The 25,370-nt window shown below is 46.5% G+C and overlaps 1 protein-coding gene across 2 annotated transcripts in view; it reads left to right on the forward strand.

Annotated features, from left to right (window-relative positions):
* The first annotated feature begins 10,466 nt into the window (after positions 1-10,466).
* The window catches only part of AFAP1L1 (actin filament associated protein 1 like 1), a 66,915-nt gene continuing 52,011 nt past the window's right edge, over positions 10,467-25,370 (forward strand). For both annotated transcript variants that reach the window (XM_025387962.1, XM_025387963.1), the window contains exon 1: positions 10,467-10,613. In XM_025387962.1, the coding sequence (XP_025243747.1) occupies positions 10,598-10,613 (16 nt within the window). In that variant the 5' untranslated portion in view covers positions 10,467-10,597. The remainder of the gene's footprint in view (positions 10,614-25,370) is intronic.

Consider the following 25,370-nt stretch of genomic DNA (forward strand, 5'->3'; position numbering starts at 1 on the left):
GAGAAGTCCCACCATAGTACCCTTGTTTAATCCAATATTTTATAAACGAATTTAACATAACCTCTGTTTAAGACATGCTAGGCTTACTGTTATTTTGTTGTTGTTGTTGTTTTTGAGATGGAGTCTCACTCTGTCGCCCAGGCTAGAGTGCAGCAGCGTGATCTCGGCTCACTGCAAGCTCCGCCTCCCAGGTTCACACCATTCTCCTGCCTCAGCCTCCCGAGTAGCTGGGACTACAGGCACCCACCACCATGCCCGGCTAATTTTTTGTATTTTTTTTTTTAGTAGAGACGGGGTTTCACTGTGTTAGCCAGGATGGTCTCGATCTCCTGACCTCATGATCCACCCACCTTGGCCTCCCAAAGTGCTGGGATTACAGGCGTGAGCCGCCGTGCCTGGCCAGCTTACTGTATTTTATCTGTTCAAAGATGCACACTTTTTTCACATTTCAACATCTCTGAAGATGAGGTATGGCTTAGAATTAAAAGTAGCTCCTTTTCTGAGCTCTCATTCTGCTATTCTTCAATAAGAACCAATGCTGACTTTCAGCCCCAACATGGCCCCTCCAGACAGGTGGCTCAAATGTGCAAAAAGATACTCAAGAATGCATATTTGCTCCCCGCCTACACATGCACCCAACAAATATTCGTGAGCAAGTATCTCCTGCCAGGCAGGAGCACTGAGGATACAACAGTGTGGAAGGCAGGAACGGGCTTTCCTCATGGACTCTGGTCTAGAAGAGAAATGAATCATAAATAAGGCAACAGAAAAAGAGCTGGCACATGAAGATAAATGCTACAGAGACAATAAATAGGTATCATGAGAAAGGAACTCACTTCATATGCTAATCAAAGGATGAAAACCAAGTACCTGGGGAAAAATGGGGTTGGTAGCATTCTTGGCATAGAGACAGTGGATGCAAAGGCCCTGGTGTGAGCAAGAGCTTGGCTTATTGGAGGAACAAAAAGAACCAATGAGGATGGAGTGGAGTGAATGCAGGGGAGAGTGAGATTAGAAGCGGTGGGAGGGCAGGCAGGGGCCAGCCATGTACAGGGTCTAAAAGGACACCCCTCAACCATCCAGGCTTTGTAGAGGGTGCTTTGTCGACATGCTGGGTGTAGGAAGAATTGTTCCAAGCCTTGCCACTCAAAGTGTTGTTTCTAACCGGGAACATTGGCATCACCCAGGAACTTCTGTGAAATGCAGAACCTCAGGCCCCACCCCAACCTGCCCAATCAGCATCTGTATTTTCATAAGATCCCCAGGTGATTCACACACATGGTGAAGTGTAAGAAGCGTTGCTCTCACCCATCTTCCTTTCATGAACAGACATAACATTTTGAGTCAGACTGTCTGAAATTCTAGACGGGGGCCTTTCCCCACACCTGCAACCCCTTTGGACACTGGAGATCAACCTTACATCAATAAAGCAGAACATGACTTTGGAGGCCACAGAAACCACAGAAGGTTAGAGCTTAAAGCTAATAATACAATAGTTGCAATTCGCAGCCATGATACAGGCTGACTGAGTGAGCAGATCAGAACCAGAAGCCAGCTCTCCTGTGCCTGCAGCCCCTCATCCTCACCGGGCACCCAGTTCATAGACATGGGCGCCAGCTGTGGAAGGTGTCAGCAGCTGCAGCTGGCCACAGAGCCAAACGTGGACTAGAAGGCTGTTATTCAGCACTGTTAGCAAAATTCAAGGGGGCAAAAGCACTACTAAAATTAATAGCAACTAACCTTTACAGAATTATGCCACTTCCGTGTGGAATTAAGTTTTAAACATATTATTCCACATCAGACTTTGAGTTGCTAAAAATCTTGACTGCACAGTGATAAACACCTACCTACATACTCAGCTATGGGCAGCGCCAAGTCACTCAGAAGCCCTGCAGCAAGACTCCAAATGAATAGAGTCCAGGGGCTGTGCAGATGAGGGTTGGCCTCTCCCCACCACTCACAAGCCTTTCACCTCTGTACTTGGCCTGGTCCAATATGATTGGCCCAGAGACACAGACGAGAGAAACCAAAGGCCAGAAGTCACCATCTATGGTCAGCCTCAGGGAAAATTAGAGCTAAATGTGCAGATAAATGAGGCTTAAAATTGCCATGACATCTATGTCCATAGCCAGAAGAATTTTCATCCCAGTTCTTCCCAGATTTCAGTCATTCAAGCATCACCTTCATGATCTCATCAAATTGTTTATTTTCTTAATACTATTTACTTGATATTTTTCTTTCAATTGACATGTATCTGATGTTTCTATTTTAATGCCAGGGAAAAGTACAGGTTTGTAGGACTGTTTATATGGGGTTTTTTTTGCTTGTTTGGTTGGTTTAGCTTGTTTAGGTTTGTTTAGTTTTGTTTTTTAAGAGACAGGGTCTTGCTGTGTTGCCCAGACTGGAGTCCAATGGTGTGATCATAGTTCACTGTAACCTCAAACTCCTAGACTCAGGTGATTTTCCTGCCTCAGCCTCCCCAAGTAGATGGGACCACAGGCACACGCCACCATGTTCAGCAAATTTTTATTTTTAATTTTTTTGTAGAGATGGCGGGGGGAGGTCTCACTACGTTGCCCAAACTGGTCTCGAACTCCTGGCCTCAAATGATCTTCCCATCTCATCTTCCCAAAGTGCTGGGATTACTGGCATAAGCCACTGCACCCGTCCTGGTTATATGTTTAATACAAATTCACAAATTCACAGAAATTCATAACTTTCCAAATATGTTGGTCTGTGTAACATCTAAACACATCTCACATTTTCACCAATTGTCTGAATTCCACACTGTGGGAAACGCTGTTTTACCTGATGGAAAACAGAGGAGAGAAGGTGATTTGTATTCCCTCAACACCCTCATGATAGCTGGTCTTTGGGGCACCCAAGAGAAACAATCTGAAAATGCTGCAGAGAGAGAAGAAAACCCAAAATTCTTTGACAACAAACAGGGCTTGCTGAACCACAGCTCGCCTGACAGCCGAGACTCTCATATACCAGTGGTATCCTGCTGGAGCATCATATAGACAGAGCGTCCCTGGACCTCGCTAAGGTTTTCAGTGGATACAGCCTCTGATTTTCCCTGATGCCGAGGGTTGTAAAACCTTTGCCTCCGGGTATGCTGCCATGAATTCCAGCAGGGACAGTACGGCGTCATGGGTAAGGGCACCTGGTTAGACGCATCCTCCCTCAGGGCAGTCTCAGCCTTGCCATTTGCTAGTTGAACTGTGTCCTCACCCTCCCATTTCATATTTTGATTCCGTAACCCCCCAGTACCTCTGAATGTGACTCTAGTTAGACATAGGACTTTTAAAGAGGTGATTAAGTTAAGATGACGCTGTTAGGATAGGGCCTGATCCAATCTGACTGGTGTCTTCATAAGAAGATTTGGACACGTAGTGACAGCCAGGGAGCCCATGCAGGGAGGGATGGCCACGTGAAGAGACAGCAAAGGGGCAGCCATCCACAAGTCATGGAGACAGGCCTTAGAGGAAACCAGCTCTGCTGGCAGAAATTCTGTTGTGGCAGCCCTAGCAAACGAATAAAATGAGATGTGCAAAATAGAAATCGAGGCATTTAGTTGACAGAGTGATGTGCTGCAGGTGCGCGCCTGGCTGCAGGGGAGGCTTGCATTTCACTGCTCAGCACCTCCCTTGGGCTTAGATCCTGTGGTTTACCTAGAGTGTGAGTGCCCCCTCTGGGCCACTGCTGGAACTGCAGGGAGAGAGGCTCCCTTTCTCACGTAGAATCTCCAGGTGTAAGGAATTCAGGCCTGCAGCTGTGCGGCCTTCTCTGCCACAGATTCGGACAGACCATCTGAAGATGAACACTAAACAGAGCAGGGCAGAGCCGGGAGATGGAGAGAAAAGAGCAACTGCCTGGTTTGCTTCCTGGATCCAAGCTTGCCTTCAAACCAGTTTCGCCCCTTCAACTACCCAGCTACCCTTTGAGCTTTTTCGTTAAAGCTGGTTGGAGTTGTGATTCTATCATTTGCCACCAAAGAAGTCGTGACAGATACACTGGCTGCCAGAGTGAATGAATATTGGCAGCAGAATCCCGGATGTGTTCCCTTGCTGTCTGTGGGAGGGACAGTGACCACAATTTAAACAGTGCAGGCATGTGCTCCGATCAGAGCGCGCAGTGTGACATGAATCACTAGGGAACATGTAGGAAGGGAAGCTTGCCTCAGTCTGTCACTGAAAAGTGCTTGTAGGGCCCAGACCTAGAGCCTTCTGGTTTTCCAAAACCTTCTTGTGGATACAGAGTTCCCTGTTATACAAAAGAAGCATGACTGCCTCCCTAACGCACAGGGTCTTGCCCACCTGGATCAGGACAAATTGTCCATCTGGCCCTAGCAATCTGTCCGTCTAACAAAATAATGGGACTACGTAACGTTTTTAAATGTGCATACAAAACACCACTCCTTAGCTGATTCTGTGGGTAGCAGCATTTGGAGGCCTGGTAGTCCTCCCATCCAGGAATATCGGGAGCTCCTGCAGGGAAGGAGGAACCTGGCAGAAACAGTTGCGTTTCCAGGGGTTGGATTTATATAAAACTCCCTGCAGGGGGCAGCCTTGGTATGTGGCCACAGTTTCAGCATCCCTTAATATTTTTCCATAAACATCTGACAAGTTCTTCAGAGGAAACCCACACTGATTACATAATAACTAACACTTCTGATGATGGCTCAGACACTGTGCTAAGTACCTTACAGATCTCATTTAATCCCCTGGGTACTACTTTCATCCTCATTTTACAGATGATGAAATTGGGCCCTTGATAAATAACTCATCCAGTGTTTCACAGCTGTGTGTGGCAGAGCCTGCACTTGATCTTAGAGATGGCTTACCCAAAGCCCGTGCACTTCGCTGTATCATACAAAATCTCCTCCCTGAATAGAGTGCCAGCTGGCATTTGAAGAAAACGTACCATGTGCTAGCATGGCACCAACCACTCCACACTCTACCTACACAGTTACAGTGAAGCATCACAACTGCTGCTTGGGGAAGATGTTTGTAGCCCCAATTTTTAGATGAGGAATCTGAAGTTCAGAGAGGGTGAAGATCGTGCCTTGGCTGTGCAGGGGCGGGACTGGGTAACACTCAGATCCACCTTGTCCTGAAGTCATGCTCTTCACCACTGTGTCCCACACACTGAACAGAGTGGCTCAGGTGACCTCATATCAGGGCATCACTGCTCCAGGTAAGATTTCTTCCCTTCTTTCAGCCTCAGTTTCCCCAACTGACAAATGAAGGGACCAGACAGGCTAATGTCTCAGGCTTTTTGGGGGGCTCTAAAGCTTTTCTAGCTCCAGGTTATAAAATCCACTTTGGACCTTTGCAACCTGGCACCAGCCTGCAGCCACAGATGAAGCCAGGGGCGTGCAGCCCAGATCTTGAGAAGAGAGTTAGTCCACGCTGCAGTGTTAGGAGCTGCACACCCTCCTCAGGCCTCAGTGTGGAGGCCTCCACGGCTGGACAGACCCTCCAGATGTCTTCGTGGGTCCATAATTTCCCTCAAGTTTCCACGTTGGGGGAGGGGAGCTATAGACCAGATTAAGTCCACAGGGGTGTTTTAGTTGGCTTTTGCAATGTTTTAAAACAATTGGAATTCATTACCAACACTTTTAAATCAAAAGAGATTTCTCACTAAAATCTAGATTTCTGGGATCTGCTGAAAAAGCTGAAGATTGGCCACTCCAGTTCCGAGCTGACTGGTGACTGGCCCCTCAGACAGAGCAAGAGGGCTCTGCTTTGCCATGGCCCCTCCACTTCCATGGCCTGCTTCCTGCACACCCTTCCTTGCCCGGCCCTGTAGGTACTTCAGGGCATGAGCCTCGCTTAAGGAGCCTAAGATCTTGCTTAAGGAGAAGAATCCAAAGCGAGGGAGTAAGCTTCATGCAGCATTTCGGCATAAAAACAAAAGCTCCTTTTCCTTCACACACAACCACTGGGCTTGGCTTTAACAACTGTGGAAGCTGAGCCCTGTTGCCTCCATGCAGGTAGGAGCCCCATGCCCTGGAGCAGAAACCCGAAGGTGCATGGGAAGAAGGAGTTTTCATCCATCCATGAAACCTTTCTCTTTCTCCCAGAAACAGCCACTGAGATCTCTATCTGCTATCCGGGGCCCAGGGTGGGCCAGCAGACGTGTGTCATTTCCCTGAATAGGGGCTATAATGGCAACATTGTGCTAAGTGGAACAAGAGACGTTTTCATTGCAGCCAGCATCAGGCAGATACCCGATCAGAGGGCTCTGGGGATCACCCCACACACAAAGGAGCATGGGAGAGGGGTCCTGAGCCAAGGAGAAGCCACACATCCACAGCGGCACACAGGGGCTGGGCAGCACAGCGGCGTGTCTCCAGAATGCCTGGTCACAAGTTCACTTCCCGCTGCAAATAAATAAGCAACTACGACAATCCCAGAAGACAAATGGGACTGCCAGGACACATGCATTAATAGAAGCCAATACTGGCAGGCCTCACACACCCTTGAGTATGTTTTCACTGACTCATAATAACAAATACTTATTACCATTTACTAGGCGTTGGGCACTGTGCTAGGTTCTAAGGATCTAGCAATGAGTAAGACCCAGCGCCCACTCACAGCATTTGCAGTCTGGCGGGGGACAGGGAAGTGTAGGGAAAGAAGCACATAAGAAATTATATACTATTGACCCAATGGAAGAAGTGAGATTCACACAGCAATGAAGTTGACTCAGGAACCCAGATTTGAGCACCCATCTGTTGTTTTTCTTACTCTTCCTGAAGTCTCTTGAGATCACTGCAGGCTCAGTGAAGAAGGCACTCCAAACACCATAATAAGAAATCTGGACTCTCCACTGAGGGCCAGGGGGAGCCATCACATATTTTTAAGGGGGAAGTTGCATGGTCTGATTGGGATCATGGAATGGTCACTCTATTGGCCATGGTGGTAGCAGTCCCTAGAGGTAAGGTGACAGGTTAGGAGGCTAGAGTATGTTTCTCTCCCTGAAACAAATAGTCCTGAGCCTCCAGATTTTTCTTTCCCAGGGTTTCCCAGTTCCAACTGATAAGCTAAGAATGAGACTAGGGAGTATCATTTGTTTTCACAAGACCGGGAGCAGGAGGGAGTTGAAAGCTTTCTTCCTGGTATTGTTCACTAGGGAAAAATTTGATATCTTCTTACAGAGTTGGAGCTCCCCACATAGAATTCTTTAGACAAGAACCAGGCAAACCTGGAAAACTTGGAAGTGAGCAAAGTAGGTAATGAAAGGGAAGATATGAGCCAGATTCTAAAAATCCTTGCCAGAGAGTTGCACTCAAAATGAAATGGAAAGGGGAAGAGAAAAGCAGGTACTAACAACCTCCATTCTCATCCTTGCCCTAATACTTGCCCCCCAATAACCCACGATCCAGCCAACCTGAACTGCTTCACAGACATGTCCTGCTACCTTGGAGCTCAATGTCTTTGCTTGCACTGCTCTTTGCCCATAACGTTATCTCCTCATTACACATTCTCAGTTGCCCCCCTTCCAAATGTCTGTCATCCATTACAGCCTCTATGATTAGTAAAAAAGTCTTGCTTTGTCTGATGGACTCCAAGACCACTTTATTTCTCCTCTGGTACTTTTCATACAGTAATTTTTATTATATTATTTTTTACATATCTATCTCCTCTACTAGATTGTATATTCCCTAAGGGTGGGAATCATTCCTACTTAGCATTTCTTCTCTCAATAGAAACTTGCACAGAGTGCAATCGATATTGCCTAAGTGAATTTATGGACAGTGTGGATTGTTAGTTTTTATGAGGAATAAAGAACTCACTAAAGGAAACTTACAGAAAAAAAAAAAAAATAGTTGTTCCTTGTCCAAACCCGCAAATAACTTTCTCATCCATCTCAGCTACTCTGACTGCAACCAAGCTGTAGACAACTTAGTCAACATTGCCATCTAGTGGATATTATGGGTAATTATTTAAACCAGAACCCCTATACCTTCCCAGTAACATTTTTTTTGTTGATTCTCAGAACTGTGCACAGACTGTGTTCTCCCATTTCTATATCCTTCCCAGACCACAGCTCAGTTAATTCCACTCCATAAATTATTCCATGGACACTTAATACATTTTCCTTAGCCTTTTTTACTTTTTTGTTCCAATTCTCTGAATATATCTCCAAAGTCCTTGAAAGTTTCTGAAAGTTCTCTAAAAGTCTCTACTGGGCGGCCGTGGTGACTCATGCCTGTAATCCTAGCACTTTAGGAAGCTGAGGCGGGAGGAGCGCTTGATCTCAGAAGTTCGAGACCAGCTTGGGCAACATAGTGAAACCTCATCTCTATCTTAAATATTTTTTTAAACATTATAAAAATAAAAATCTCTATAAAAGCCTCCATCTGTTTTTGCAACAGTAACATTTCATACTGTTTTTCTAAATTATTTCAAATGAAATTTTATGTTTTTAGAAGAATTAGTGAGCTAGCCTGAGAACTTAAATACAATTTATGGCCTTGTTTCCAAGTGTTTCAGAGTTCAGACAATAAACTTTTAAAACTTAATCCACTGGCAAATTGTTGGTTGGCTGCTTTAGAATTTAAACTGACCTTTTCAAATTGGAAAAGGGGACAGCAACAAAGAGGAACTCAGAAAATAATAATGGCTCATATTTTATAGCTGTTTGTGGTTTGTAAAGTGGGTTTGTATCATTTCATTTGCCCTACCAACAGTCCTGTGAGGACTTACAGTATGAGGCTTCCCATAGCACAGATGAGCAAGAAAACCTCATTGATGAAAAGTTATTATACAGTGTAGTATTTAGATTGGTGCAAAAGTAATAGCGTTTTTTGCCATTACTTTCAATGGCAAAAACCACTATTACTTTTGCATCAAACTAACAGAACAAGAGCCATGCACAAGTTTTCATACATTGTTCACGACATCACGTTTGGTCTGAGTGCTCATACACATACACACTAAATAAATTACTGATGCAATATTTTAAGACAATGTTGATTTTAATTTGCCCATAAAAGCAATAGAGAAAATATTCCCGGCCAGGCAAGGTGGCTCATGCCTGTAAACCCAGCACTTTGGGAGGCCGAGGCAGGTAGATCACCTGAGGTCAGAAGTTCGAAACCAGCCTGGCCAACAAGTTGAAACCCATCTCTACCAAAAATACAAAAATTTGCAGGGCATGGTGGTGGGCGCCTGTAATCCCAGCTTATCAGGACGCTGAGGCAGGAGAATTGCTTGAACCTGGGAGGTGGAGGTTGCAGTGAACCAAGATCGCGCCACTGCACTCCAGCCTCGGCAACAAAGCAAGACTTTTCAAGAAAAAAAAAAAGAAGAAGAAAAGAAAAGAAAGAAAATATTCCCAGTTCAGGAAAATACAGGCTGGTCTTTCCCAGGCCTTTTCTTGACTCCATACCTTTGTGGTGGGTGTTCCCTGTTCCAGAATGTTCTAAGTAGGGAATGGTGGCCAGCTCAAAGCTGAAAACCATGGCCTGGCCCATGGTGGGAGGAGCGGTGTCTAGGATAACAATTGGTCCTGGACTTTATGAAGGGTCTTAAAGTCCGACATTTGATATTGTCTATAAAAGAATGAGACCTATTTTCACAAGATATACCAATAAGGTGAAGAAGTTTACATTCTTCATACAGCTTTAAACTTAGATCCCATTATTGTTCCACACTAGTCATAGCAATATTTTCTACAATCTTGCGAAAAGTACACTTATATTGCACTGTATTTTGTATGCTAAAAGTATTCATTTCCACATTTTTTATCACTGTTTTGCATGTTTTCACGTGTTATTCATTTTTCTATTCTTTTTCTGAATTCTCCCAGATCCTCGTATGTTTTCACGTTTTAGTACACAAGGAACCTCAAAAGTTGAAAGTGTCCCAAGCCCTTGCCCACCTCTCAGCAAGTCTCTCTTTCTCCCTTTCCTAGGTGCTTTTCTTTCTGAAGATCATTGTTACTATTTAACTCCTCTTTAGCAACACCACTGACATTGCACCCGCATCGCCGCGGGCCCACTGTCTGGCTTAGAAGGTGCTCCAGAAAGACCCGCGGCGAATGGAGAAGACAAGCCCAAAGCCTGGAAATGGGTGGTGGCTGCAGGGAAGGGGGTTTTGATTCCATAGGATAAAAAAGGACTCCAACGGTCTCCGCATTCAGGAATGGAGCGGGCTGAGGGGTGCGGTGTTAAGACCCCATCATTAGCGGAGTGCAAGCAAAGCCGCACACCTGGGTTCGGGCTGGGGCGGGCCGCGCGGGCGCGGGAACGAACGCGTGCGGACTGGGAAGCGGGTCCTCCAAGCCCGAGCAAGAGCGCCGCGGAGGGCGAGCTGGCGGCAGGGCGCGGCGCGGGCGTGTGCGGCACCACGGGACAGCGGCCGGCGGCCCAGGCGGCGAGGCGTGCTCCGCTCTATTCCGGGAGCGGCCCTGAGGGGCGGGCGCGGGCGGGGCGGGGGCGGCCGGCGAGCATCCTGTCTGGGGGAGGGGACCGCGGAGAGCGCCGGCCGCTGGGCGGGCCTGAGAGCTTAGCGCGCCCGGCGCCACCAGCCGCGCCGGAGCCCCTGCGCCCTGCGGCCCGCTCCCTGGGGACCAGGCCGGCGCCATGGACCGAGGCCGGGGTAAGAGGGGCCGCGACGCCCGCACTTGTTGCTGCGCCGGGCGAGAAAGGGAGACTGGGCGATCTGAAGCCAGAGAGGAGGAGGGAGAGAGGCGGGCGGTGGGGCGGGGGCTGAGGAACGCTCGGAGGGAACTGGGAGACGCGGCGCTGGTGCACAGGTGCCTCCTGCTGCCAGGACAACCCGGTGCGTGTCAATGCCTGTGTCCTGGGGCCAACTCGCCTCTCGCGTGTGAAATCAGAGTTTTCGTAGGCTAAGGATTTGTAACTTCATAAAAGATCCCCCTCTAGATTCCTGAGGACAGCGGGCTCCTCTGACCCCATTCCACTCTAAAGGGGAAAACAAGGTTTCCAGGTTCAACTCCCGAAACACCCGCCGTGGGCAGTCCCTGGGGAGAAGCCCCAGGGTACCGAAGTTTGCAGCTGCCTAGGGCATTGGGAGAAGGAGGAGCGCCGGGAGCAGGCGCGCCTGTGCATGTGTGCGCGAGGGAGGGAGGAGGCGGGGGTGGTTCTATCCCGGACCAGCTGTGTCCTCTGCCCAGGCCCTCCTCTCTGGACCAGCGACAAAGTTGGACTAGATGGCCTCGAAGGCACCTTGCTGACTCTTTTCCAGTGTATTTGGTAGACGTTTCACAGAAATGGAGGGGACTTACTGGAATTGAGATTGACGTGATCCGAGAGGGCAGCATTCGTAAGGGGCTAGCGCACATCTTTTTCTTTTTGTTTTGTGTTGTTTGAGACTGAGTTTCGCTCTTGTTGCCCAGGCTGGAGTGAAGTGGCGCGATCTCGGCTTACTGCAGCCTCCGCCTCCCGGGTTCGAGCGATTCTCCCACCTCAGCCTCCCGAGTAGCTGGGATTACAGGCATGCGCCACCACACCCCGCCAATTTTTGTATTTTTAGTAGAGACAGGGTTTCACCATGTTGGCCAGGCTGGTCTCGGACTCCTGACCTCAGGTGATCCGCCGGCCTCGGCCTCTCAGAGTGCAGGGATTACGGGCGTGAGCCACCGCGGCCGGCAGCGCATATTTTAAGTACAGGTCTAGACATGGCCTTTGGCAATGGCCAAATTGGCGTGTGTGTGTCTGTAAAGAAGTGGCCTGCGGACACGTAAACAGTGTCAAAGACTGGGAATCAGAACCCCAGGGTTTCAGTCTGCACCTCTGGAATCGTCACAGCTATGAAGGCACTAGATAAACTAGTGAGTGCTGTGCCAACAGGTGAAGCGTTGTTGTTATTATTAATAATGGAAAATTCCTTCCCCTCCCCACGATAATCCCACACCTCTCCCCCATCTGCCTGTTTGCTGTGCTGAGCCCCCCAAGGGAGAAAAAAAAGGAAGGAACAGGGGCATGGCAGCAATTAGGAGGCACTGGGGCAGGGATGCGCCGGGAGCAGGTGTGGGGTAACCTCCCTTACTGTTACACGGAAAGTCAGGCTTGGCGAGCTCAGAGGGCCAGAGGGGACTCCTGGCTTCCAGTTCAACTTCACCTGCCCCTCCCCCATTTTGTATTCCCATATTTTGTATTGGAAATTTTTGTATCGGAATACAAAATACTGCATTAACCTTCTCCTTCAGGGACTGGGAAGGGCAGGCAGGAAAGAGAGGGGCTTCTGTATTTGGTTCTTTAGCAACTGAGGCCTAGATTTGTAAAGCAGTTCTCACCTGTTAACTGATTTCTAGGCAAGTGTACAGAGTGTACATCAGGGAGGAAAAACAGAGAAGAGGCACCTCTCACACCCCTCAGTCCTGCTGTTCCCACCTCCCACATCATAGATCTGAAGCAAATACCACCATCCCTCCTCCCCTTCACACTCCTACCCGCCCCCCACCTCCCCCACCTCTCCACCACTCCCCTCCCCACCAGTTTTTAAATAGCACCCTGTCTGATCTCCAGTAAAAAAATCCATACCTAGGCCTACCCAGGCTTGTGGAAAGTGCACTATGTCATCCTAAGACAGTGACAATAGTTCACTTCACTTTAAATGCTTGGTAACCAACACCTCCATGTCAGAAGGCTGCCTCCAGAGCACTCTTCCTAGGAAGTCAGACTTCCCGGGAATCCCTTGGTGCTGAGAGCCTAGGAGGGCCTGACCGGCTCTCTTCCTGCAGGCTTTTCTAGCCTACTATCTTCCTTCACACCTCTTGTCACAACTTTATGACGTAGTTATCGTCGTAGTTAGTGTCGGCCTCCCTACCCGGAAGTAAGCTTCAGGAAGGCAAGGAGTGGATCTATTATGATCAATCTGCTGACACCGCGCACTGAGGAGCTCCAGCAGTGGTGTAATTAGTAAACTACAACACACTTTATAGTGCAACTCAAACTGATCACTTGTACAGCAATACTTAGTAGTATTCTCTTTTTAAAAATCAACATTGCTGTACAAGTAATCAATTGGAGAACGGTAGTAAGTATACTCAGATCAGTTCTTGGTGACCTACAAAGGCCATCTCAAGTAAAGTGGTCTTGTGGCTGGGCACACAAGATCAGTTTAACTGACTGGATCCTCAGTTCTCTACTCTGATAAATAATTGCAAACACAACTGTGTTATGAATCAGAATGCAAATCTGCATGCATTTTTAAGATAAAACGTGACTTCAACAAGTATTCCAGGCTGGGCACGGTGGCTCACGCCTGTAATCCCAACACTTTGGGAGGCCAAGGTGGGCGGATCACTTGAGGTCAGAAGTTCGAAACCAGCCTGACCAACATGGTGAAACCCAACGTCTACTAAAAATACAAAAATTAGCCGGAAGTGGTGGTGGGCGCCTGTAATCCCAGCTACTCGGAAGGCTGAGACAGGAGAATCGCTTGAACCTGGGAGATGGAGGTTGCAGTGAGCCGAGATCGAGCCATTGCACTCCAGCCTGGGCAACAGAGAGATTCTGTCTCAAAAAAAAAAAAAGTATTCTAGCAGACCTTTCTTGTACCCCTGTTCCCAGACAGGTGTGCACTCTCTTCTGTCATCAGGAAAGGCTTAAGAAGCACAGGTCTCATTTCAGCCTCCTGCCTACCATGTGTCATGCCCAGCTGACTGGGACTGTCATGCCCAGCTGACTGGGGAGGAAACCATGCATCAGTATTCACGATAATAACTGAAATCATCAAACTCTTGACATGTGCCAGACACTGTCCTCAGCTTCTTATGTGGCTCCTCTCAGAACAACCCATAGGATGGGGCCTATGAGCTGGGACTATCATGAATCATACCTCAGAGGAAAGCAGGCTCGACTTGGGTATTAGCCAGCGAGGGCTGCAATAACAGAATACACAGACTGGGTGGCTGCAACAACAGAAATTAATTTTCTCACAGTTCTGGATGGTGGAAATCTAAGATCAAGGTGCAGTCAGGGTTAGTGTCAGGTGGGACCTCTCTTCCTGGCTTGTAGGGACACTTTTTGCCTTGTCCTTTCATGGCTTCTCTGTGCATCCAGAGAAAGAGCTCTCGTGTCTCTTCTTCTTCTTATAAGGACACCAGTCCTATTGGATTAGAGCTCCTCCTTACCACCTCGTTTAACCTTAATTACCTCCATAAAGACCCTGTCTCCAAATACAGTCACACTTGGGGTTAGGGCTTCAACATATGCGTTTGGGAGGGACACAATTCAGTCCATAACAACAAGCTTAGGTCACTGACATTAATTTGCTCAATTATTCATTCCCCATGTGAGACACAGAGCTGGGGTTCAAACCCAGCTGTCTCCATATCAAAGTCCTGATCTTAAGCTTGCTGCTGACTGCCCCCTTGGTGGCAGGTGACCTGCCCAAGCCTTAGAGCAGAACCTAGATGCCAAATCTTCCTGCTTCAGGCCCCAGATATCTCCATGGCACTTAAGCTGCACTATTCAGATATTTCATAGCAATTGCTGCTAATATACTGAGCATAAAAAGCTCAGCATCAAAGTCAAGTGACTTGAGAATGGAAACAAACTTGGAAGGTAGAATTTCTCTTCTAACAGGATATGTGTCTTCCCATGGGGGGAGAAAAGGATTCATATAACACAGTAACAGATATAGAAACCACTTAAATAATAATGGCAATCCTTCCAGAGGGTTTCCTGATTCACAAATACTATACAAAGAGAATCAACCATCAGGCAAAGCCAATGTCTATGGACACCACCTTCTACAGGACAAGTTAATTAACTCTCTGTCCCTATCATCTCCCACATCATACATGTAAAGCAAATAATGCCACCCACAGATGAGGATAAATTATGGATACTGATAACACCTATTTCTTGGATTTGTTATAAATAACCTATAAATAATACCTAGCATAGGGGATCTACTCAATAAATCCTGGCTATTGTAATAATTGCAATTTTTTTTTACCACACTCGTCATTAATAAGACTGCTTTATAGAACTTCACTTTCTTCTTCCATAAGCTACTCCAACTCTCATGTTGCTTTTTGAGTCCCTGCTCTGTTTTAAGTACTGAATTAGACAGCTTTGTATACAACTCAAAGACAGGGAACAGGTTATAATCTTGTTTGTATCACGGTGATCCCTTATGGTACTTGTGTCTTGGAAATCCACTTATGACCTTCAATAACTGGACCACTGTCCAAACGACATTTCTGAGAGACCGAAATGTTCATATTCTGTTATATATTCTCTCTATTCAAGCCTACTGACTGTGGCTATGTCATCACAGTTTCGCTTTTGCGAACTTTTCATTCTTCTTGAACCATCATCTCTTTAAGGCTATGGTCTGAATTTTTTCCGATTTTTTTAAATTTGCCTTCTTAATGTCCAGCATTATGTCTGATATCCCAGGCTCATGTGGAGTGATTGATTTTCCCCAAGGTTCCTTCCCTTTCCCCTTCACAACTGGTTCTTTTCAACTACTGCAGTTCAACTACTCCTTCCTTTCCTGGCCAGACTTCTCAAATAAATGGTCAGCAACTCCTCCCACACACTCCTTTCACCTCCTGCGGCCTCGTTTCCAATCACACCCTCCACTGAGAGCCCTCTCTGAAGGATCACAAATGGCTTCCACTTCCATTGGACCAAGACAGGAGTTTCTTTTGCTGCATTCTGTGTTCTTGGGGAGATCATGTTGTCTACTGGGCAACTCAAGAAATGATCTGATGTTCTTCTTTTCATGGAATGGCATTTTCATTGCTCAACAGATGATCTAAGAATCCATTCTGTCTGTGTCTTGCCTCTCTTGAACCAGCTTTTGAGATCCAAATTAGGAAGGCCATGTCTTCCCTACAGTGACCAAGCAGCCTGTAGCTAATCCGTATGATGAGCTCCCCCTGCAGTGACTGGAGACCCAACTTCCGTCCCCAAGGCTGTGAATTTCCATGCAGACATACCTCTTCCCTGACATCCAAGTTCATTTCCTACTCCTTCTATGGTAATGGTCTTTTGAAAGGAACCCTTATCCATATTCGAATCATCTTTTTGATCCAAACATATTTCATGAGGTCATCCTTTGTCAGTGTTGGGACTCAGTGGAACTGAGTGGTTCGGAGAATGGACAAACTTGGGTTTGAGTTTTGACTGCAACTTTTTGTATGACCTTGGGCAAGTCACTTTCTCTGACCCTTCAGTGTCTTCATTTGGAATGTCATGGGAAAAGTAATACATGTAGTCTAGCACTCAGAATTTAACCACACTCTGCAATGGGTGTAAGTAGTCATACGGGGCCATATGACTTAACTCTGTTCCCTGTGGAGGCTTCTCCTGGTCACTGGGCACTGCTTCCATTTCTTTGTCTCCTGCAGAAGCTGTTTGGCTTCTCCACTTTTGTCAAAGTTTTGCCAGCCTCTCCCTCAAATATCAGTTTCAAACTCCCATTTTCACATGAGTGAGCATTCTGCCAAGTAAGTTCCTCCCTCCCACCCTCTGCCAAGAACATATCGTTACTCCATTCTCATCTTTGGTCCAGAAAAACAATCCTGGTTTTAGATACCATCACCTTCTCATACCCTTCTTAATCTTCAAGAAAATCTCAGAACCAAACAAAAAAGTGAACCCATTTGTGTGCAACACCCCCCACCAAACCCCAGCATTTTCCTCCTTCCTTTTCTGGCCAAACTTCTCAAACAAATGGTCAGCAACTCCTCCCGCACACTCCTTTCACCTCGTGCAGCCTCATTTCCAATCACACCCTCCACTGAGAGCCCTCTCTGAAGGATCACAAATGGCTTCCACTTCCATTGGACCAAAGTCTAGCCTTGCACCTCCATTGAATCCCATCTCCTGGCCTCTAGCTCTGTTGAGCCTCTCCTCCTTTCTGATGTATTCTCCTAATTTGCAGAGATGGGAAAATCACGGATTTGGGGGTCGAATAAGTCTAGGTTAAATGACCACTGCCTCATCCCTCCAGGAAGCCTTTTCTGCCTTCTCCCTGCCCCATCCCACTGTTATAGGTGCTCATAGCCTCTGGGTCTCTCCCACACTAAGACAAGTTACCCAACCAAGTTGTTTCCTCAGTCTGTAAAGCGAGAAGAATGAAACCCATAGTTGGGAGACTGAAATGCAGTCATATTTGCCCAGCTCCCAGTGCCTGGCCCATAGTAGGTGCTTATTAATTGTTATTTCCCATCTTCTCCCACTTGCTCTATATTCCCTGTTGCTCTGTCTCTTATCTTCTTGCTCTGTCTTCTTTAATGGCTCTTGCCCCTCTCTCCCCTGATCTCCTGACCACCTCAGCCCTCTCGCTATACTCACTCCTGTGAAGAACCAAACCCCTTTACGTGAGTAACTCTCAGATGTCCATCACCAGCCACAATTTGGCCTCCAGTCCCTCATGAACTCCTGCCTATAGTACATTTCCATTCCAAGATCAACTCCGCCTTTGAGTGACCCAGTTTTGAACTCATCTTATTCACCACCAAATCAGATGACCCTTCCTGTTTCTCTTTTTATGCTAACAACTCAACCACATGAGAAGTTATTGAAGGAAATGGGGGTGTTTGTGAATAAGACTAAAGTTGAAGGGGAGACATGGAATCAGTTCTCAAATTCGTTGTCCTGTAGAAGAGGTAATAGAAAGTTTCTCCAGAAGGAAATTAAACAGAGGCCAGTTTGGACTCAATCTAAGAGAAGCATACGAATGAAAAGAACTGTTCAATGGTAAAATACAAGTTGCCTAGGGACATAATGAGTCAAAGTTTGAGTGGCCACTGATCAGGGAAGCCACAGAATGGCTTAATATGTAGCTTAAGGACTACTCTCACGTAAAATTCAAGAAGCTTTCACAGCTTGAGCCTTTTGCACACTGCAGAGAACAGGACTTCTAGAAGTGTATGTTTCAACCTAAAGCATTCTTTTTTTATTTAAATGTACAGTATATTATAGCTTTTAATAGGACTTATGAATCATCTATGCTTAAGGATGGAATTTGGGGAGACCGCCTGATGCAATTAAGGACAGTTATTTACAGCTATTGGTCTGATTATGCTTAAACCCTTCAGTGGTTTCTCACTGTTTGTAAAACATCAGCTACTGTCCTTGTGGTGCCTCAGGCCTGCCCTGTCTACTCTCCGCCCACTTTGCCAGCTCGCTTTGGACCCCGCCTACCTCTTGCCCTGGGCTCTCCTCACACTGGCCCTGCTCCTTGCAGCTTTGAATATTTTGTGCCTTCACCTGGTTCACCCTTCCTCTTCCTTAGCTCACTGCTCAAATATGACTTCCTCAGGACAATGTTTCCTAATCTCCCAAGGTACATGCCTGTTTTAGATGTTCAGAGCACCCTGCACTTCTCATGAATTGACATTTTCACAATCACAGTTCACTGTGGGCTTGAATTAGCTGTTCATATGAGCTCTGTTGGGGCAGGGCTCTTCTCTCCTTGCTCTCTGCCCTTCCCTCAGGACCTAGTGTATTGCTTGATGCATAGTAGGTGCTCAGTAAATGTCTGTTGAGATGATGAATAAGTGAAAGTGAGAGTACAAAACTCACGGAGTAGAAGTTGGATATGGCCACTTTAGTAGAAGTTGGATATGGCCACTTTCAACTCCAGGATTCTCCACATCAATGATTCTCACTTTAGGGACAGAAATGTAGACTTCATCATTATCCATCATTTCCTTTGCCTTCATCCTTTATACAATCAAATCCCAAATCCTGTTGACTATTATTGGGAAATATATCTTGGATGGCTTCTGTATCCTGTTGCCTCGGATAGGAGCTTCCTGTTTCTGCTCTTGCCTTCTCCAGCCTGCCTTAAGGACCACTCCCTATTTATCTAAAGCAGTGGTTCTCAAAACCAGCTGGGCTCAGAATCACCCCCGTGGAGCCTACTGAAAATACACCCACAAAGATTTGATCAGTGGGTCAGAGGTTTGGGAATCTGCTTTTTTTTTTCTTTTTTTGCAAATCCCCCAGGTGATTCTGATGTTCACACAGGGTGATAATTACTGTTTTCATGCACTGCTTTTATCTTGACCCTTGACCTTGCTCAAACACCTGCTTCTAGTTCTGTCTTTCACACTTTTCAAATGAATGGGTCCCTAGGGTCTGGGTCTGTTACCCGAAGCAACCTCTGAAAGCATGAAATGTCTCATTTTATCTTTAAAAAGCCATACAAATTTTTTATTAGCATCCATAATATATCTGACCCCTTCTGTCACCTTCTCAAAATATCTTTGTACAAAATGGACCTTCAGAGATGCATTGTGTTTATCTTGGCTTCTCCTTCCCCTCCCCTCCCCTGCCCGCCACCATGGTCTCCCAGGTGATATGAACTCCAGCCTCCAATACTTATCCCAGCACAGAGTGCCAGAATGGAAATGGTTCTGGACATGGAAGCAGAACACCTACATCTAAGCCCTGGCTCAGCCACTCACTTCCATGTTATAAGAAAATACATTTTTATAAAGTGTTTAACTTTTAGAAGCACTTTGACATTCACCAGTTATCTTCATTTCAGCTTAGCTTGATGTGCTTTGTGCAGAGGCTGGGCAACCCCTGCCCATGTGATCATACACGCTGTCATTTAGCAGCCGTTCACGGTGTGGTGGGGGGCGGGGGTTGCTATGGGCAAGAAGGAACCTGTGTAATGGGGGACTCATCAGACAGAGAATTGACCCACTAAAGTCTATTTTTCTGGAGACCCTTCCAGTCCTGAGTTTCTCTTCTGTGGCATCTCTTGACCCTGGTGATGGCGCTGTGAAGTAGACAGCAAAGACATTCTCCCCATTGGACAGATGCAATAACTAAGGTTCAAACAGATGGCTCTGCTCTTCCCCCTTCCTGAAAGATGCAGCTTAATGTCATCTCCCTGCCACATCCATCTCTAGATCTCCCCTGACTTTGGGTTACCACCACCCACCTCAGACTGGGCTTTTAGAAGTTTTCACCACACTCGTTGAAATATCTGTTTTATGTGTGTATGAGTCCTGAGGACTAGGACTATCTTCTGTGTCATATTCCCAGTGTCTAACACACAGCAAATGCTTAATAGTTACAGTCGAGTGTACTTATTGCTGAAAGCCCACCATGACTCAATAGATACTGTCATATTCCCATTTTATACATGAAGAAACCGAGGCTTTGAAAGGGCTATTTATTTATGCAACCCAACTCACCTCCATACCTGAGTTCTTTACCATTGCTCTCCGCTGCTTCTCCATGAATGTTGGAGGGTTATACCCAGGTTAGCTATACGAGGGACTTGCTAGGTAAAATGGGCTAACTAGGTAAAGATTTCTAAGTGGGGACAAGGAGGGTGCCAAGAAGACGAGGAGGAAAAGGGGGTCTGAATAATTCTAGGGAACATCCTTTATCAGTGAAGGGGTATAGCCAGGCAGCCTGCATGAGGTTTTATTTCTTACCCTTCACATTCTTCCCACTGTGGCCCTTGGAGTTCTGGTATTCAGCATTCATGAAGCTCTCATTCTCCTGGAATTAACAAAGAGGCTGACCCAGGAGGGCCCAGCCGGGGTCTATCCTCCATCTAAATTCCATTTGGGGAATCCCAGCCTTGCCCTAAGTAGGGAGTGAAGGTGCAGAGCTGGTCTGGCATGATTCTTCTCCCTGGCACAGCTGTCAGGCTGTGGCGGAGGCAGAATGTGGCACCACATTGCAGTCATACCAGTTCTAGGGAATTGACCGACAGCACTCCTCACAGGAGGCAAACTTGGGGGCTTTTTATAGCCTTCTAAGAACCTAGAGGAAAGCTGATCTCCTGAGAGAGAGAAATGGAACACGTGCCTTTTCCAGGCACCATTCCCTCAACTATGTAGTCCCCAGATGCCTGCAGTTCAACTTAGGGCAAGAGTCACAGCTAAGTGAGTAGCATAGTGTGGTGGAAGCAATTCACTGCCAGGAGATAAGGATCCTAACCCAGTTCCTTTAATTCCCCCTTGGGCTTCAGTTCCTTCACCATTAAGGTTGAAGTATTATAGTGCAGGGACCTGCAGACCTCATCCCAAGGGCAAAATCTGGCCTGCCACCTGTCTTTGTAAAGAAAATTTTCTTGGAACACAGCCACACCTGTTCATTATATATTGTCTATGGCTACTTTCTCACTATAAGGACAGAGCTAGGTAGTTGAAACAGAGGCCAACAAAGCCTAAAAATATGTAGCATCTTATCCCTTACAGAAAAGTTGGCCAACACCTGGATTAGGCTGTAGAGAGATTGGGAGTGTCTCCCTGGAGCACTGTGGTGAGAAGGATTCTGAGGGTGTGTCTAAACCAAGGAATGAAGCACTGTCCTTAAACCATACGAGAGTGTGTATTCAAGAGTAGTGTTGGGAGGACCCCAGAATGCCATTTACCAGTGTTTTTCAAACTACTTTTGGCCTCAGAAACCTTTTGCAAACAAAATCTTAAGCAACGGAGCTGCTATGGGTGAAGTGGGAATGAGAACACTGAGCACAGCCCATTCCATCCCTCTTACTCCCGGGGCAGTACCTAAGGAAGCTATGCAGATCCCATAGGCTTCATCAGAAGAGCATTAGGAAACCACTTATCTAATCCTATCTCATTCATTCTCCAACTGGGGAAACAGGTACAAGGAGTAGTGGCTTGCCTACGGTCACCTGACGGGTTCCCATTTGGCTTTCCACATGTCACTAATTGTGGTTACCAGGTATCAGCAGAACACAGACATATTTCTGCTGGGAAGAAAGCCTATCCATTGGCTTTGCAGGGCCTCAGGGCTGCCATTAGTGCACGGGTGACCAGGGAGTGCCCTTGCTGACCTGGAGCCCACCTGGTTCAGGGGTGGGACTTGGCCGGGACACATTGTTGATATCTACCCACGTTTCACCGTGGCCTAGTCAAAGTTTTAGAGATTTTTTTTTTCTGACAGCACCAAAGCCAAAAGAAGAAAATAAAAATTAAACCATATATATTTTTATTTCATTGATACAAAGATATATTTTTTAAAAAACTCAGAACACACCTTACAATTGACATCTTCATGTATTTGTTTTGTTCCCTTTTATTTTTCAAAAAGCTGTTTGTTCAATATGAAAATATCTTCAAATCAGTGGTATCTTAGAATGGAGAAATTATGATAATTTATACTAAGGCTTTCTTTTGAAGATGGAACCAGATTTATTCATTTGTAGAATAAATATTTACTCTTCCTGCCCATTCTTGTTGGAGGGTTTGCTGAAAGCAGATCCTGCTGATGCAAAACCAAGGGGGATTCTTTTTAGCTCCACTTGGCCCAAAAAGAAAACTGATCTCCTGGAAGTGTGCCAGGAAGCCAGAGAGCCTGATGGCTTTTCCTCACTTCCAGCCAGCAACCAGGTGCAGCTCTCAGAGGTTCCAGAGAGGAAGCTCAGGGTCCCAGAATCTCCCAGTGTGGCAGAGAAAGTGAAACTTGGTCACCGATGCCTGGAACATGAGGTCATATCTAGTCAGTGTCCATCAGAGAGAATATATAAAGGACCAGAAGTTTCAAGGGACACTTCCTAGCCAGGAGTACTGCAGAGATGGCATTCCAGATGGAGAAAATCATGGAAAGAAGAGCCCAGAAGCGTGCTCAGAAAGCAAAGCGGGGCAGCATGCCAAAAGCCCAGAAGAGCAGGTGGAGGTGAAAAGGGGCCTCCATGTCCTTCCAAAGAGTAGGGCCGTATTCTCCCAGTCGCTAACTGGGTGTGTCCCTGTCCTTAGAGGTTGTGTGGCTTGCAATCTGTAACTAATAATAGAGACAGGAGAGTACGAGAACTGAGGTCTCTGGCCATGGTATCAAGTTGCCTAGGGTTTGAATCCTGGCTCTACTCCTTTCGTTTAACCCCCTGAGTTTGTCTCTTCAACTAAAAATGGAGATAACAGTCTCCTATCTACAATGAGGGATCATTGGATTCATATAGTAAAAGCACTCAGCACATAAGAAGCAGTCAACTTTTTGAAAAAAGAAAGCAAATGCCTAAAACTCAGGTTTAGAAATGACTGCCTTTCTTAATAAATTAGAAAGTTATCCAAGTTATCTCTCTGACACTTTCACTCTCGCTCCTTGCCTGCCCATCCTGCAAAGGGATGGTGTTACAGAGACACTGGGGATAAGCCACAGGGAGTGCATGGAACACGTGAGGATCTTTCATCATCTGTGTCACAAAGGAAAACTGGTGTCCTGGGCCCTGGGGAGCAGTGGATGAGTTATGAGCAGGAAGAGATTATGATGTGTTGCAATTTGGGGAAATTATTAAAGCCAGCAGTGAGCTCACATTAGTATGGAAAGGGAGAGATTGGAAAGAGGTGGCCAGTTAGGAGATATAGCAAATATCTCAAGTGAGCAGCAGACTATAAGACCAACTCACCTTGATGTTTAAAAGCAGAAATACATAAAACTTTAAACTCTTCCACTTTAAGTTAGGTTAATTATACACGATTGTTAGTCTAATGCAGAAGCAGAGAGATATTTGGGGCATTTCAAAACTCAAAACATCCATTTCCATGACTTTTGATCAATGTTTTCTTGGATCCTCAACCCCAATGATGGAGGATGGATCCTCACCCCAGGGTCTCCTAGAGCCTATTCAGGGGTGGATTCCTGTGGGGAAGGTTCATGGGGGGCTGGCCCAGAACCAAATCCAGGTTTAACACTGAATGGTTTCTGCAGGTGAGAGGGAAGCAAAGGAGGGAAGACTTCCTACCTGGGCAGACAGTCAGAGTGGCCATCTGAGCTCAACTTTCAGCCTCCCACCTAGAATATCTAGTCTAGGCCCTGGTCTGGTTGATTTCCTTTCATCACTGACAACCGCAGCAACATTAGTAATCATAATGAACCCTTACAAGCATGATTCACATGTACCTGGCTTGATGCATACAGTCTTCATACATTGTCTCCCTTTCTTCTTGCCACAACCCTCTGAGGTAAGCACTCGTATTATCTCTGTCTTACATTGAGAAAACAGGCTTGGTGAAATGATGAAACCTGCCTGGGTGAGGGAAGCCAAATCCCAGGTTTGATGTTGGGTACATCTCACCTGGGTTCACAATGCCACAGCTACCCACTGTACTGACTCCTCCCTAGCCTTCCTGATGAGGGACTGTCCCACCTGGGCTTTATCCCTCTTGAAAGGGATACCTATCTGCCTGTCTTAGTTCGGATTGCTGTTATTCTATACAGTAAACCTAATATTGTGGTCTTGGAACTGTCACTCCTGGTCCATTTCTGCTCCCCCAAAGCCCCAGTTCCCCAGGGAGCACATCTGCTCCACCCCTTCTCTTCTCCCACTCCCCAGGAGCCCTTCTGTTCTTGGAGACATCTGTCAAAGGCAGAATTCATGAGGCCTCCCTAGTCTGTGGTCCTTCCTGTGAATTCCAGGTTGTCGCTTAGCCCCTCCTCAGTGCACCTGCTGTGTACCCATTACTGTGCTGAACACTGGGCAGATACGAAGTCAGGCATCATCTCAGTCCTCATGGATTCACAGTTTAGTGGAGAAGGACATCGAACAAGTCATCTACTCTGGCGCATACAACAGGGGAACCTCCCCTGTCCAGGAAGGCTGGATCAGCCTCCTGGAGGAAGTGGCTTCTAAACCAGGAGGTAGCAGTTGGAGAACAGGTTATGCAGAGGAAATACCACAAATAAACCACACCAGGGTAGGGTCTCAGATATTGCAAATAGGTCAGAAATAGTAAAAAATAATTTTTAAACTCTATTGAATAGAACAAAGCTAACCACATACTCCTATTAGTGTAGCCTGTGGCATCTGTTGATGATTTTCTGATTTCTTGATCACACTGAGGTTTCTGCAAGCCAATTGTCCACCTAATCCTTTGCCTTTCTGACTGAGGTGCTATTCAGTCTCTTCTGAATTCCAAATGAGTTATGTTGTTTGATTGGAAGTGGGAGGTAAGAGGATGGCACATTTATATTAATCACAATTTACCAATTTACAAAACTTCAGTATACAGGGTGCTCCTGCTTCTCACCAGCATCATCAGCCTTGAGTCTCACAAAAGGTCTGTAGAGGTAAGCAGGGCAGTTATGGTCACCCCACTTTGATGTTGAGGAAATTGAGGCTCAGAGACACACAGCGACTTGCCCAAGGTCACACAACCAGTAAGTGTGGAGCTGGGGCTTGAGCCCTGAGATTCTGGCTCCAGTGCCTGTGTTTTCTCCAGAGCACCAAAACACAGTGCACTGTGGGATGTGGAAAGTTTCCAACCCTGGCTCCTGTGGCTTCTGGCAAGTTTAACCTTGCTAGGCCTCAGTTTCCTGCCAGTAAAACTGGGATAAGAGTTCCCACCATATAGGGTTGTTGCAAAGAGCAAATGAGGTAACAGGCACTGAGTGTTAGGCACAGAGAATATTCCCACAATGGCATGTAACAGTC

The sequence above is a fragment of the Theropithecus gelada genome, chromosome 6 (assembly GCF_003255815.1).
Source record: "Theropithecus gelada isolate Dixy chromosome 6, Tgel_1.0, whole genome shotgun sequence".
Lineage (NCBI taxonomy): Eukaryota > Metazoa > Chordata > Mammalia > Primates > Cercopithecidae > Theropithecus > Theropithecus gelada.